This window comes from Doryrhamphus excisus, chromosome 20, assembly GCF_030265055.1.
Source record: "Doryrhamphus excisus isolate RoL2022-K1 chromosome 20, RoL_Dexc_1.0, whole genome shotgun sequence".
NCBI lineage: Eukaryota > Metazoa > Chordata > Actinopteri > Syngnathiformes > Syngnathidae > Doryrhamphus > Doryrhamphus excisus.
Genome location: NC_080485.1, coordinates 12,729,746 through 12,746,724, shown reverse-complemented (window position 1 = coordinate 12,746,724; position 16,979 = coordinate 12,729,746). Strand labels below are relative to the sequence as shown.

General features: G+C 41.2%; 1 protein-coding gene across 1 annotated transcript; it reads left to right on the top strand.

Moving 5' to 3' along the window:
- The first annotated feature begins 798 nt into the window (after nt 1–798).
- Nucleotides 799–2,069, top strand: olig3 (oligodendrocyte transcription factor 3). Its single transcript, XM_058059194.1, has one exon. It carries the CDS (start codon nt 959–961, stop codon nt 1,832–1,834), a length of 876 nt encoding a protein of 291 aa, XP_057915177.1. The 5' UTR covers nt 799–958; the 3' UTR covers nt 1,835–2,069.
- Nucleotides 2,070–16,979: the final 14,910 nt, after the last annotated feature.

The window sequence follows — 16,979 nt, the reverse complement described above, 5'->3', positions numbered from 1 at the left end:
TTTTTTTTTATTTTTTTTTAAGAGGGTCCCCGACGCCCACATGCTGCCATATGGCGGGCAGAGCACCAAGCATCCGTGCATGACGGCCGTGTTAACTCTCTCCCAGCAGAGGCCCTCATGCTCCCTGTGGCTGCATGGGAGCCCCTGTCAAGGGGGTAAAAAAAATCGAAGGCCTAAATCCCAACTCAGTAGCATCAACATTTTTTCAACTATTATTTTAGAATTTTTACAATATGCCAAAGGCCAATAAAAAATGAGCTGCGTGTCACAAATGGCCCACGGGCCGCACTTCAAACACCACTGACAAAAGACAAAAGGGAGGTTTATTTTTACTACAGGCATTTTTTCTGCACTAATTTATTATTATCAGTAAATAATATAATAATATATGCATATTTGTACCTTGTTTAGGTAGTTATTGTTATCATTTGAGTTTAATTAGCTCCCTTTAACATAAAAATCATGATTTCCATCCAAGATCCAACATGTTCCATGCGTAAAAATTCGCCTCACTGGGAGGAAAAGGGCCCATTGAACAAAAAAATGTGAATTTGAGTGAAAAGGAAAGTAGATGAGAGGAGCTTCTCTGCTTCTCTGCGCCCCCCGACAGCGTCCCCGACAATGGCAGTGAATGGATGCGCACCGCGGTCAGTAGGACAGTCAAAGCACCGCCACCCCCTTCCTCCAAAAGAGGCGCGTCATCCTCCCTAACAAGGCGTTATGAATAGCAAAGCGCTTTTCGGTATAAATAGCCACTATCGGTGTCTTCCTCACCTCAGAGGCGGGAAGACACGAAGAGAGAGAGAGAGAGAGAGAGAGGATGCATGATAGCCGACGCCGGTGCGTAAAAGTAGCAGTTGCGCACAGCACAGGGACGCGTTAACATCAGGTGAACAGAAAGAGAAAGTGAAAGAGAGGGAGGGAGAGAGAGAGAGAGAGGGAGGAAGACCCCATAAAAATGAATTCAGACTCCAGCCCCAGCAGCAGAGCCTCATCCCCGGATATGGATGCCATGTTCCTCCGAGAACATCTCCCCAGCCACCACTTCCACCACCTCCAGCAACACCCCGTTTCCTCCTCCACGCAGGGCGGCGACGGCCGCCACAAGATGTCCGACGGCAAGTCTTCGTCGTCGGTAGGAAGCAGCAGCAGCAACAGCAACAACGCTAACAAGTATAAACTAAAGAAGCAGGTGACCGAGGAGGAAATGTACCAGCTTCGCCTCAAGATCAACGGCCGAGAAAGGAAGCGCATGCACGACCTGAACCTGGCCATGGACGGCCTGAGGGAGGTGATGCCGTACGCGCACGGACCCTCCGTGAGGAAGTTGTCCAAAATCGCTACGCTCCTCCTGGCCCGGAACTACATCCTCATGCTCAACAGCTCCCTGGATGAGATGAAGCGCCTGGTGGGGGAGATCTACGGAGGCCAACACTCGGCCTTCCACTGCGGCACTGTGACTCACCCGGGCCCGGGCGGACACTCGGCAGTAGCCGCTGCCGCTGCGGCTGCTGCTGCTGCTGCAGCCGCTGCCCACCAGGTGCACCCTCTCCTCGGGAGCAGCATCTCCTCCTCGACCCCTTCCTCCACCTCCTCATCATCCACCCTGCCAGCTCTCACATCCATCCGGGCCCCACACGCCATCATGAAAAGCTCCCCGGCTGCACCCCCGAGTCTGCAGCTGGGCTCCGGCTTCCAGCACTGGGCCGGCCTGCCTTGTCCGTGCACCATCTGCCAGGTGCCGCCTCCTCCTCCTCCTCCTCATCCTCACATCCCCATCAGCTCCTCCGGCCTGACGAGACTCACTGGGGAGGCCAAAGAGGGCATGAAATGATGTGAGATGATGAAAGTGCAGACTGAGCCATGTCATGTATATATTTCTAACTTTTTTTTTTGAAAGGGGGGGTGGGCATAATGACATGATGAGTGTGGTGGTGCATGTTGTTTTTGTTTTCTTGTTGGATCCATATGAGAAAATGTATTAATGTCCTCCTTGTACCAAGGACTTAAACTTAATGACTGATGCTTTACATTTAACAAAAAAAAAAAAAAAAAAAAAAAGCTGTGCGACGTGCATCAAAATATCCCAGGTTGCATGAACATTTTTCTTGACTTTATTTTCTGAAAATGAAGAATGCTCTTTGTGCCTTGTAACAAGGATTTTTAAAAAGTTCCATATCATTACAAAAAATGCCCCCCCCCCTTTTTTTTCTCTGCCACATGTAGCAAAAAACACTTTGTGGCTTATTGTACAAACATCTCTGCTCTCATTTATTTGGTGCATGTTGCCATGTCAGAACGGTGACATCCTGAATTTGTTATGCCCAGAGACTCTGTGTCTTTATTTTTTTACATTGTTGATGAAATATTTATTATTCACCCAGAGGCCCTGGATGACATTTCAATAAAATGTAAAATTATGGATCATATATTCACTGTCTTTGTTTTTTTCCCCCAGTCAATGGTATTTTTTTTTCTAAACAAATGACCCTTTTTAATGTATGGTTGTACACTTTAAACATTTAAAACTGTGCTTTATAATAATAATACTTTCATATTCATTGTAATTTACAGGACTTAGATGTGCAGCATGTGCAGAATTTTTAAAAAACACACAAAAAAATAAGATCTAATACAACTAATCCGAATTTAGAATAATAAATCACCAAATTAAATTTCTATATATAGTATCTATAGTATCTATTACAAGGGAAACAATAAGGGTGTATATATAATAAGCCAGCAATGACATCCTACTTCATGAAAAACAATATTAAATAAAGTTAATTCCATACAGATATAATAATTAGGTTACAATTTTGCAACAATTCATTCTATGAATATTATTTTTAAAGAAAGGATTTTCCAGCATTTCAAAATGCAAAGACGACGCATTAACGCAGCCCAGTTGGATTGTTTCTGATCTCGGACAGAAAGCGGCCTTGGGGAGCGCCGAGCAGTTTGTCGGCCGGGTCCCAAGGGTGCTACTCCCACCCCCCCACACCCTAACCTTCTGCAGTCCCCCTCCCCACAAAACAAGCCCGTCTCATCTCTGCATCGACAGAATGTATGTTTGTGCAGATTACAAGCTAATTGTTCATGTGGGACCAAGAGGAGAAAATGGCATCACAGAGAGGCGGCGGGATTACATGATGCTAAAAAGCAGAGGATTATACATTGGAGGGGGGCAATGGGGGTTGAGGGAAATGGGTGGGGGGGGGACTTCTTCTCCTCGGCTCATGCAAATGAAGATTAAGAAAAATAATAATAGAGGCAGGCAGAAAAGGGAGTTGTGAAAGAGTGAAAGAGTTCATTTTCCACTTCTTTCTACTGCTGTTTTGTCTTTAGGAATGAGTCGCCCCATCTGTGTGTGTTTGTGTGTGTGTTGCCAGATGGGATGTAAATAGATGGGTAGCTGCAATGGCCTTTTAAGCACACTACACTGAGAGGGATGTTGTCAAGGGAAGCTGTCGGTTTGCAAGTTAATAGTCAGGAGTCGGCATAATTACTTAAGGTTTATTATGCTGGGGTTTCAAAGGAAATGGACTCTTTCAATGGGCTGAGAAATACTTCTTAATTCTGCCTAATTAGGAGGCGAGCAAAGCGAGGGAACAACTGCTGCCGTCGCCGTCGCCAACCGTGTTAAATTCATGAAGGGGGGGGGGGCATTGGTTTGCGGCATCGTGCACATGCAGCACACAAATGTCACATGCATGTTTTAAGACTTGAATGTCAATGAGTGTTGTTCAGTGTTGGCACCTTATGGACGCAAGCAGGCGACATTCTAACTTTTTTTCCCCACTGAGTATAATAGAAAGAGGGTATAGGTGCCGCTTTGATATTCTTACTTATTCTAACTTCAAAATTACACCGGTGTGGGTAAAGATACGATCAGCATATTAATTAATCTTTGAGCCAACTGAAATTCTTCATTAGTAGCCCATTACCAACATACTAATTACAAAACTAGAAAGGGTTTTTATGCTGGGTTAAAAGCTACCTAGCAAACAGGAAGCAGTTTAAATACGTAATATATAGTGTGGCGTACCTCAGGGGTCAATACTTAGACCAAAACTGTTCAACCAATACATTAATGACATCTGGGAAGTTCTAAAAGATCTAAAGCTAGTATGATTTAAGGACGATACTGCATTTTGTTCCAGTGAAGTCACAGATTAATCGACTAAACTTTAACTAAATTTAACTAAATGCAGCACTACTAGAAGACCACTTCAACGCGATTAAGTCCTACAAGAAAAATGTCAGGAAAAAAAGTGGGACTAAAATGTGGAGTCGCCAATTAATCCAAGTTGAAATATTAAAAGAAGTTGCCATAAAGTTGTAATATAATGATAAACCAACTAAATCTAGAATTACAGTAGCTTTGGGAATGTTAAATATGAAAGAAATATTATGGGAACAGAGTCCAAATATTAGAAGAAGAACATGTAGTATGAAGATTCATTCATTCATTTTCTACCCCTTTGCCTCACAAGGATCACGGGGGGTGCTGGAGCCTATCCCAGCTGTCTTCTGGTTGCCAGCCAATCACAGGACACATATAGACAAACAACCATTCACACTCACATTCATACCTATGGACAATTTGGAGTCGCTAATTTACCTAGCATGATTTTGTAATGTGGGAGGAAACCGGAGTACCCAGAGAAAACCCACGCATGCACGGGGAGAACATGCAAACTCCACACAGAGATGGCCGAGGGTGGAATTGAACCCTGGTCTCAACCGTGCCGCCCCTTTTGTTAGTAATAATAATAATAATAATAATAATATCTACATGACATAATAGAAATAAACAGAACAAGTGTGATATTACCCAAAGTCAAAGCTGAAAGTACACACACAGATACACTATGTACGTATCAACCTCATAAGCACTGCGGCTATAGGAAATAATCCACACAGTCAATGCCCACTTCCATGCACCAAAATAAACAACAAAGTCAAAGCCTCAGGTACTTTTTCTCAGGCACAAGCACTTACCCAGGAACACGTCAGACACATGTGGTAGAATAAAAGTTGATAGTTCCTCCCGCCTGTTATTAATGATAACCATCAATTTGCATAACAGACATAAACGGAATGGCTGGAAATAATCCACAAAGTGGAAGCCCATTTACTCATGCACACACACACACACACACACGCAGTTGAGCATGCATGTCATCATTTGCCCTGGCGGTTACAAATGACAACAGATACTTTCCACAATATAAATGAACAGGAGAACTCAACAAGAATCCACAAAGCATTAGCTCCAGATACTAAGAGGCACCCGACTTGGACGTGTTAGACAGGGTCAGGCAAAAAGATCTGACACATTTGGAGGTTAAATAAAAGGCAAATAAAGTAAAGAAAGTACATTTTGCTGCGTTTCTTTATAATGCCATTGTTTTTGTTTCTTTTTCAGGTGCTGCCATGAATTGGACCAGTGAACATCATGCTTTCATTATGGAAACGTTTATCAAATTGCAACACAACAAGCGTTCCGTTTGCACTTCAATCTTGGTAGACATGATCCCGTACCAGCTCCAAACACCATCTTGTTATGGGTTACCAACTTCAGAGCGACTGGATCTGCATTGAAACCAAAATCAACCGGCCAACCTCGCACCACCAGAACTGATTTCATTTTTAAAACATTATGAAACAGAATGGTGTTATATGTACTTTTTGAAAATAAAAACACTTTTGTTTCTTTACTTTATTTGACTTTTATTTAACCTAGATCATTTTGCCTAACCGTGTATTAGTTCTAAACTTAAAGTGTTTTAAATGAAGTGGGATAGAAAGACAAACTAAGAAACCAAAGATTAACCACTTCCACATGGACTGGGAGAACTTTTTTTTCCACTCCATCATGTCGGACTAGAAACATGTAGCATGTAAACAAGAGTTCCAAAAATTCTGAGAGATCTCATTTAAATTTGCTTAATTAGGGAAATTGTCTGTGTGTGTTCAGATAACTAGAGTAGATTGTCACTGTCCAATCGCTTTCAACACAACACTTTTTTTGTATCTTTACTTTATTTGCCTTTTATTTAACCTACAAATGTGTCACATCATTTTGTCTAACTGTGTATTAGTTCCAAACTTAACATGTTTTAAATGGAGTGGGACAGAAAGACAAACTAAGAAACCAAAGATTAACCACTTCCACATGGAATGGGAGAACTTTTTTTCCCACTCCGTCATATAATTATCCGTCAGATAATTATCCGTCAGATAATTACAGTAGATTGGACAGTGTTGGACAATGATAATCGCTTTCAACACAACACTTTTTTTGTTTCTTTACTTTATTTGCCTTTTATTTAACCTACAAATGTGTCAGATTATTTTGCCTAACCGTGTATAATCAAACCTGTGCTCCTTCCATTCATTATTACCCACAAAACCTCTCCTTTGCGTAAGAGAAATAAACACAACGGCACATTTTTACAACTCAGAGCCACCAGGAGGCCTATTTGCATGATATCTGGGGATGGCTATGATATGTTGTGATGTACTAAATAGCTTCATAGCATATTTAGTGGTAACACTATTTCTGAATTTACTGCAATTTCTAGTTTGTGCGTTTTATAGCTATGTTGTGAATTAACAAGGTGTGCGTGTTAGTGAAAGTTTATCGACCGGTGTGTTCACATCTGCCAGTATGTTGCTAGCAGGGTTAGCGCTCGAGGCCAGCAACAGAAAGTACATTTGGTCTGAATAAGAGGCAGCCGCCTAGAACAAAAGCAGTTGAGGGGATAACTTATTGAGTTGGCTGACAGGCTGAACGAGCCTGATTAGAACCGCCTGCTCGTCCTCACGCCGTCTATGTCGGCGTTTGTGCATGTGAAGCAGGTGCACCAGCCGTCCACTCCGTCTCTCTCTCTCTCGCTCCGTCTCTCGCTCGCTCGCTCTCTGCCCTGAGGGAGGCCTCGGGGGGCCAGTGTCCCTTCTGTGCTCAACTGACTAATGTTTAACACGTAGGGCCAAAACGGAAAGCATATTTCCATCATAAGAGCGCGCTGCCATCGCCATTAGCGACAGCACTCATTTGCATGTTAATTGTGGCGTTAGAGAGGCACTGTTGACACTTCCTTTTGTCCGGGCGGGGTCGCGGGAAGTAGGAGGATGGTGTGTTGTTGCTGTGGATTGTCTACCAGCACAAGCGATGATGTTGAAGTTATTAAAGTGTCATTGGATTGGAGGCCATCTGATCAAGTGACATCATTATTGTGTATTATTTACAGGCTTTTTGTGCTTAAACGTGTCAACAAGTGACAAAGAAAATGACTTTTTTTTTTTCTACAGCATCATATAATATACATGCTGTAGCTCGCTGCCTTAACGCCACCATCTGCAACATTAAAATACTTGTACAGGCCTCATGATCAATAAATCATAAGTGACTTCAGTAATGAGTGTGATCATGGGAAAGTGAAGAATGACAGCAATGCAATCCATAGTTTAGATGGAAGGACCAGGAAACAGTCGCTTAGTTTAGCTTCTGTCATTAGTTTTCTCTGCTTCATTGAAGAAACATATGACGTTTATCATTGTGGAAAAAAAACTTGTACATATTGCTTATGGCAAAAAAAAAGATCAAATGATTGATTTTATTTTATAATCTGATTAATTATTGGGAAATATTCATTCATTTGCTCTTTGATTTAATATAACTAGCACTGTAAAAGAGATTAAAAAAAAACATTTTAATGAAGAAAAAAGATCAGATGTCATCATCTTTTTTTTAAAAAAAGGACAGTATCAGAAATTTAATTAGAAAAATTTAATGATTAAATTATTAAAATAATGATCAACAATAATAATAATAATAAATTACATGATTAAATAAAATCTAATAACGAAAAATAGATCTGCCAGAAAATGTATTATGTGAGCTTGTTATAATTATGTACATTATGCGTGTTTGTTGTTTTTTGCTGGGACAAAATATATGAAACAAAAATATATTAAAAATGTATATAAACACAATATAAAATAAAAATTAATCAATTACAATATTATACATTTCTGAAGATATTGTTAAGTTATGGTTAATATAAATTATTTTGAAAAAAACTTTCTATTTAAATTATGTTAAAAAAAATGTGATGTGTTCCAAATGTATTTTGACTGCATTTTCTGCTACTATACTAAAGTATTTTTCTTATATAAACAACTCAGAAAGGTAAATACTAATTATCTGTCATTGTTATGTAATATTTGTAAGTACGTGAAATTATTAATTGCATCAAGTGTTATTATTACAATACAATTTCAGTTATAGTTATAGCCTACACATGACATTATATAACAGTATGTGCCCTTAATGAGTAATACACATACTATAATAAAAGATTATTCCGATCATGGTATTTGACGTGGCGGTATTTAAGCAACAGCGTGAAACACTGTTGTCCTGCTAAATAGTCGTCAGTGTTATTAATCAAAGGCCTGCAGATGAACAGACTGTGTTGTTGTCTGGCTGTGTTTGCACACGTGCTAAAAATATGCACAAGTCAGCTTCATACACACACACACACACACGTTTGGACGGACACTTTGAGCCAGACAGGAAGTGTGTGTGTGTGTGATGATGATCACTGTTCTTCTCCTACAGTGACTGACAGATGGCGCTCAGTGTTTGGTCGTAAACGTGCTCTGGGAACGTTTGTCGGCATGCCAGTCGCCTGTAGTTTGGAGACTCCCCGAGAGGGTCTGACTGTCCTGGTACTGCTCAAAAGCAACTGTCCTTGCAGTGTGTGTACGCATGTGTGTGTGTGTGTGTAGGGACGGAAGGGGGCTTCTGAGGGTGCGGATGTCAATGGGAGAAACATATCGGACTGGATCTCTGGCCACCGCATGTTTGGAATGAGCCTCTTGGGAATGATGACACAGGGAATTTGGTGTTTCCTTGTATTGTGGTTAGACTGTCACTTTGTGGGAACAGAGAACGAGGATTGATGGCTTAAATACAGTCTCCCGCATTCTCCGTTTTTTCTGTGTGTGGCTCTCGCTGGACAAAGTTTGGACTCACCTGGGGCTGACCTATGTATGTCTAGGAGGGGCAGCTATGAGAGAGCCCCGTGAGCTCTTCCTAGCAACAAGTGGCTGTGCAGAATCCAAGATGTTCAATTTAGTAATTAATGTTTGCAGTAGGGCTGCACGGCGGTCAAGTGGTTAGCGCGCAGACCTCACAGCCAGGAAACCCGAGTTCAATTCCACCCTCGGCCATCTCTGTGTGGAGTTTGCATGTTCTCCCCGTGCATGCGTGGGTTTTCTCCGGGTACTCCGGTTTCCTCCCATATTCCAAAAACATGCTAGGTTCATTGGCGACTCCAAATTGTGAGTGTGAATGGTTGTTTGTCTATATGTGCCCTGTGATTGGCTGGCAACCAGAAGACAGCTGGGATAGGCTCCAGCACCCCCGTGATCCTCGTGAGGCAAAGGGGTAGAAAATGAATGAATGAATGAATCTTCATACTACATGTTCTTCTTCTAATATTTGGACTCTGTTCCCATAATATTTCTTTCATATTTAACATTCCCAAAGCTACTGTAATTCTAGATTTAGTTGGTTTATCATTATATTACAACTTTATGGCAACTTCTTTAATATTTCAACTTAGGTTAATTGGCGACTCCAAATTGTCCATAGGTATGAATGTGAGTGTGAATGGTTGTTTGTCTATGTGCCCTGTGATTGGCTGGCAACCAGAAGACAGCTGGGATAGGCTCCAGCACCCCCGTGATCCTCGTGAGGCAAAGGGGTAGAAAATTAATGAATGAATCTTCATACTACATGTTCTTCTTCTAATATTTGGACTCTGTTCCCATAATATTTCTTTCATATTTAACATTCCCAAAGCTACTGTAATTCTAAATTTAGTTGGTTTATCATTATATTACAACTCTATGGCAACTTCTTTAATATTTCAACTTGGGTTAATTGGTGACTCCAAATTGTCCATAGTTATGAATGTGAGTGTGAATGGTTGTTTGTCTATATGTGCCCTGTGATTGGCTGGCCACCAGTCCAGGGTGCCCGAAGACAGCCGGGATAGGCTCCAGCACCCCAGCGACCCTTGTGAGGATAAGCGGTAGAAAATGAATGAATGAATGTTTGCGGCATACAAATGCCACTGTATGTTTATGTGCATGTGTGCCAGCTCCAGGCCTGGCACAGCGTTTGGGTGACAGCCTTCTCAGCAGGAAGAGTGTCGTGACAAAGTGAAACACGGTCATCAGGAGGCCAGGTCCATGCCGAAGCCAAGAACAGACTTCACAGATAAAGACATCAGACTCTTTGGCCAGCCTCTTCGTGAAAGAACATTATTAACTATTTTACATATTAGTGTAAGATACATGGGACAAAAGACGCTTGCTTACACATGCTCAACATGGTAATGGTAATGGTAATGGTTTAATTCCATTTGACCATGCATCAGATTACAATTGAATGCATCACATAATCAGTTCACAGTTCCACATGTCCAAAAGGAGTAGGAAGAAGCAAAGCTTATTAAATCCTACCCCTCCATCTGGTACTTTTACAATCAGTAACTGTTACATTTGTTCACTTCCTGCTTTCCATAATACAGTTTAAGGTTTTTTTTTTTTTTTTTTAAATAATGTACCTCGTACCGAAGTATGAGGTGATATGACCATCCAATGACATAATGGGTACCATAGTAAGTGTCAATATAGTAATATATATATAGCACATCATGACTGGTTCAAGACTCTTCATCCTAACATCATAATGAACGTGAACGCGATCGCTCCTCCCTCCAGTTATTAATGACAACCACAAAAGTGTCTCAAAATAATTCATTCATTCATTCATTCATTTTCTACCACTTTTCCTCACGAGGGTCGCGGGGGGTGCTGGAGCCTATCCCAGCTGTCTTCGGGCGAGAGGCGGTTGGCGACTCCAAATTGTCCATAGGTATGAATGTGAGTGTGAATGGTTGTTTGTCTATATGTGCTCTGTGATTGGCTGGCGACTCAAAATAATCGGCGGTCAAAAAGCCTTCTGTACACTATTTTGTATGAATGTTGACGTGTCACATACTGTATTGAATGCATTGGATATTTACTTCCGCACTGATTAAAACAACTATATTTGAACAATAAACAGTACTGAAAGTCAATATAGATGTTGTATATTTATATGTTTCTCTTCCGTCATAGTTTTAATGAGGATTAAAGCTCATTTTTTTTCAATACACAAGACTTGACACACATTAGATTCCGTTAAATAAGCGCACAGATGGAACGTCGTTAATGCTAAACACTACAACTTGCATTCGGGCTATTATTAAAAACACACAAATAAAGCCGAGCGCACTGCAGCTATGGACAGGATTTCATGCTCGCAACTGTCCACCGTTACATCTCAAAACAGCAAAATGCAGCATTTGACACGTTGATAATGACGGCGTGGAAATGCCAATATCATTGAACGTCTCTTTACCACGTTTACATACTCAGTGGCAATTATATGAGCACTGCCGGGGAAAGCAGAAGTGACAGCAGCCGCTGCGTGTGTGTATGTGTGTGTGTGTGTGTGTGTGTGTGTGTCATCATATGGACAAATGAAAACCGTTCTGGCTCAGTAATGTCTGGCAGATGTTAACGCTTTGTACTTAATGGCTCCTTGGAGACCCCCAACCAATCAGACAGGACACTGATATGATGGCCGTGCATGACTGCTGTGGTGTATCGATGTATGTGTGTTATAGGATAGAGTCAAAAACATGCAAATAAAGCTTTAGAAATATGTGAAATATGTTATTTAGGTGAAATAAAATAAAATAAAACAGTACTTACAGTAGTTGCTGCTGCTGAATGATTCCCAGCCAGCCAGGTCGGCATGCAGGTAAAAACATCCAAGGAGCTACAAGAAGAGAGAAAAAACACATGAACAGCACACCTGTGGGTCCCCTTTAATGTCTTCCCCACTTCCTGTTTCTTGGTTACACTTCCTGGGTCACGTCCCTTTAATTTTTGTACAATAGTTTGGTTAATTTTTGTAAAAATATTTTGTTAATCACTTTTTTTTACTATTATAAAGTGTATTTTGTTGTTTTTTTAACTATTTATGGAAAAAAAATATAAAGTAAATTTTAAATATATATTAGGTATTGTTAGTTTTTCAATGCCAGAGAGGCATTTGGTTGTTTTTTGTGGACAAACTCCAAAAAGTCTACTTTCTAAATGATGTAACATGGAATTTTGTTGGTTAATTAACCCAAGTTGAAATATTAAAGAAGTTGCCATAAAGTTGTAATATAATGATAAACCAACTAAATCTAGAATTACAGTAGCTTTGGGAATGTTAAATATGAAAGAAATATTATGGGAACAGAGTCCAAATATAGAAGTATAAATAAATAAAGAAGAAGAACATGTAGTATAAAGATTCATTCATTCATTTTCTACCCCTTTGGATCACGAGGATCACGGGGGGTGCTGGAGCCTATCCCAGCTGTCTTCTGGTTGCCAGCCAATCACAGGGCACATATAGACAAACAACCATTCACACTCACATTCATAGCTATGGACAATTTGGAGTCGATAATTAACCTAGCATGTTTTTGGAATGTGGGAGGAAACCGGAGTACCCGGAGAATTGAACTCCGGTCTCCTAGCTGTGAGGCCTGCGTGCTAACCACTGCTCCCCCGTGCAGCAAAACAAATTCCAAAAAATATTTTAAAAGGACTTTGCTGTTTTTATGGACACAAAAACTCCAAAAATGTCTTAATTTCTAATTCCATTTTTAAATGACCAAGAGGGCTTGGTAAAATCAGTTTATAAATAATCTAAAAGAGGCTTTTGTTGTTGCTGTTTAGTGTTTAATTTTTTAAATTATCTCCAAAAAAAATTCCAAAAAGTCCAATTTGAAATGAGTTGATTGTTTTAGAGACAAAATCTATTTTTTTAAATTATCTAAATGAAGGTTTTATGGACAAATAACTCCAAAAAGTCCTATATGCTGTAAAGAGTTCATAGTTTTAGAAACAAAATGATGATTAAATGATCACGCATTTATGTTTTACATGGTCAAATTTCAAAAATTTGTTTTTTTTAATGAGCTACAAAAGTGTGGTTGTGTTTTTTTAAGGACACAACAGCTATAGAAAGTTCCACGAGGGTTGATAGCCACCCCTCATCGGCTAACTTCCACGACTTCACTGTCACTTTCTGACACCCCACCAAGAGCTGTCACTCACCCACTGACTCCCTCCTGCTCGTCCCCACCTTTCTTCGTCTGTCCGTCAAACGCTAAGAGCGCCCCCTCCATCTGTTATCATCTTCCTTCTTCCCTGAGTGCCAGGGGGGGTCGACGGGGGCTGTCCGCAGGCTGGTCATCCCGTTAGAGGCCCATTAAGAGTCCCCGGGCTCTCTGCTGGGGTCATCCATATCAATACCTGCATGTGATGGACACAGGGCCCCGCCACACACTGCGCCGCCTGCGGGGGCCTCCTGGCAGGGGCCACTGCGATGCGGACCTCCTGTCAGTGCACCCGTGCACCGACGTGGACAAAGCAGCGTTTGAAAAGGCACACTTCCTTGTTGTGTCGGCGCCTTTGACGCCGTCGCTCGTCCCCTCTGGAGCACATCTGGCCTGCCGGGTCTGCGGACGGCATGCCGCTTCCTCCGGACCCCTGGGAGAAAAAGATGAGGAGAAAGTGGTTGAGGAATGGAGAATGCTTCTAATTATGCTTCCAGGATATTCACTCACTGTAGCAGCTTGTTCTCCATTTTTGAGGTCAGAGGTCACTTACGTTAGACTTAAACTTCTTCTACACTAAACTTAAACAAGCATTCCTACTGTATATGTCAGTGTTTCTCATTATTTTGATTGAAATACCATGCATTGCTTTATCTGTACAAACCACTGTATGAATTGCTGGCACCAACATTTTGCATAAAATCACCTGATTTAAATTTTTTTATGATTAAAAAAATTATTGTTTAATTTTTTTTAAATAATTTAATTTTATAATAATTAAAAAACATTTTTGCTAGTTTTTTGACCCGGACAAGAATTAGCATTGTTGCTAATGTCTATTTTTCATCTATTGTCAACAAGATTCTGCAATTTTCAGTATCAAAAGCTTTTTTTTTCCAGGTGATTATTATTATTATTATTATCAAAATATATGAATAAAATGAACTGAAATAACAGCTACAGCAACTTTACCCAATTTCCAAGTTAAGTTCGCTCACGGCCACGCTGACACCACACCAAGGAAAAATATACTATTATAAAAATATACAAAATTTCAAACAATTACAAGAAAAGTATTACCAGAAAAAGTTCATAATTTTTTGGTACTTTTACGATGTTTATCATATTTTTTCTGCTTTTTTCTTATTCCGCTCCTTCTTTAAAAATGACTTCATTAAAAGGTGCATCAAATTTTGCTATAAAGGTATAAAGCTCATTTCAAACAAGACGTGTCCTTCGCTGACATGACTATAAAGCGTAGAAATCACCTATTAGTATAATAAGCTGCTATCTGATTGTTGTTTTTTATAATAATATGCATGGTTCTATTTAATTACTTTAGAGTCCAACTACCCACTCCTGAAATCATTTAAACTGTGGTTATACATCACCAATACCCTCATTTCTTCATATGTTTTAGCTAATAAAATGTTTAGCCTCTTCCTCCTTGTTATCCATCATCACCACAGGAAGTTTAAAACAAACATGTCACGTGCGTCCATCTGTCTTGATGTTAGCGGAGAATAGAGGTCTGTTTCCTCATTAGCAGCTTATTAACAGCCGCTGCCCAGCAGAGAGCACTCTCCCTGGAGGACTGGGGGGGTGTGTAGGGGGGGCTCTGAAGGTGCTAGTGGTGGATGATGGTGGAGGGGTGGGACATTTGAATGCCAGAGAGAGGCTTTTGTTTCCTGCTCTGGCCACATAGACCGGCCTCCTGTCCGGGCCTTTCCAGGGGGGGCTGTGTTATGCGTGGTCGGGATAAGGACAGGCAGAGTGGAGGGATGGCAAGAGGAGGAGAAGAGAGGATGGATGGAGAGTTGACCGGAGGTCATCCATCAAAGCAGCTGTCAATTTTATAACCCCCTGGAGAGACGCACGGGGAGAGGGGGGCGGGGGGCAAATAGGCCACACAAACACAGGTATTAGATTTCTTTAGACAAGTCATTTTTTTGCACTTTTTAGGACGCTAAACGTGAGTAACAAATGAAGAAGCGCGCAGAACTCACAGATAGGAGACCAGGGTTCAATTCCACCCTCGGCCATCTCTGTGTGGAGTTTGCATGTTCTCCCCGTGCATGCGTGGGTTTTCTCCGGGTACTCCGGTTTCCTCCCACATTCCAAAAACATGCTAGGTTAATTGGCGACTCCAAATTGTCCATAGGTATGAATGTGAGTGTGAATGGTTGTTTGTCTATATGTGACAGCTGGGATAGGCTCCAGCACCCCCCGTGATCCTCGTGAGGCAAAGGGGTAGAAAATGAATGAATGAATCTTCATACTACATGTTCTTCTTCTAATATTTGGACTCTGTTCCCATAATATTTCTTTCATATTTAACATTCCCAAAGCTACTGTTATTCTAGATTTAGTTAGTTTATCATTATATTACATTATATTTCAACTTTATGGCAAATTCTTTAATATTTCAACTTGGGTTAATTGGCAACTCCAAATTGTCCATAGGTATGAATGGTTCAATTCCACCCTCGGTCAACTCTGTGTGGAGTTTGCATGTTCTCCCCGTGCATAAACAAAAACATGCTAGGTTAATTAGCGACTCCAAATTGTCCATAGGTATGAATGTGAGTGTGAATGGTTGTTTGTCTATATGTGCCCTGTGATTGGCTGGCCACCAGTCCAGGGTGTACCCCGCCTCTCGCCCGAAGACAGCTGGGATAGGCTCCAGCACCTCCGCGACCCTCGTGAGGAAAAAGCGGTAGAAAATGAATGAATGAATGAGTTAGTATGTTCTCTGTAGGCGGCATTATGAATTATCCTTACTGACCTTTTTTTAAGTATTGGACTGAGGTTATTTTTAGTGGGCAAAAATGTCCTAAAAATGTGTGAACATGGTGTTAATTTTGCTGGTGGATTTTTAAAGCAAAATGTCTCCTGTCGCCCATTAGCAAGAACACAAAAAAGTAAATCTCTGAGCTGCAGTTTCTCTTCAAATTAACACATCTGTTCACGTGTGTGCCAAACCCGACATGTGTTGACCTCGGGCCCAAGTCGGACCTTGCACGTCTCCTGGTATTTGTTTGCTTTGACGAGGTGCGAGGTCCGCATCTCGCACACCGGGTGAGCGACCATCTGTCAGGCTCGCATGCAATAGGAGAGCTGATTAATAAACGCAACATGACAAAAGGACACGTACAGTAGCACAAATACTCACACGTACGCATAGTACACACATACATACACACCATCATGGCCAGCTTCCCATGCCGCGCTCGTTTTTAACAAGGAGAACAGCAGCAAGCGGCCAGTTAAGCGTCTCTTTATGCAGCGGTGCTGGTATTTACAGTAGGAGTCAGGCTGAGCTCTGCCAGGCAGCTGCTTAGCAGAGGGCCCGAGTAGACGCCGCCAGCTGCCGGACTGAGAGCCCGGTAGTTAAAGCCGTCCTCCAGAGGCGGGAAGGGAAAGCGTTTGGAAGGATCACCTCCGCCGCAGGGTTGGCCGAGGAGATCGCGGCAAAAATGAGCATCTTGGGATGACAAGTTGGCTGTCTGAATAGTCAACTTGTAATCGGAATCCTAATTATACTAAGCTAGCTCATAAATGCAAGAAAATTGGGATTATTAGAAATTTGATTCTCCCACAGGCAAAAATACATCATGTATGTCAAACCTAAACCAAACCTTCGGTATGAGGTAAATTATTTAAAAAAAAGAAAAAAAAAATTAAACTGTATTATGGAAAGCAGGAAGTGAACAAAAGCAATACAAGCAG

Excerpts from the sequence above, each read along its gene's own strand:
- olig3 (XM_058059194.1), top strand. The coding sequence starts at position 959 with ATGAATTCAGACTCCAGCCCCAGCAGCAGAGCCTCATCCCCGGATATG.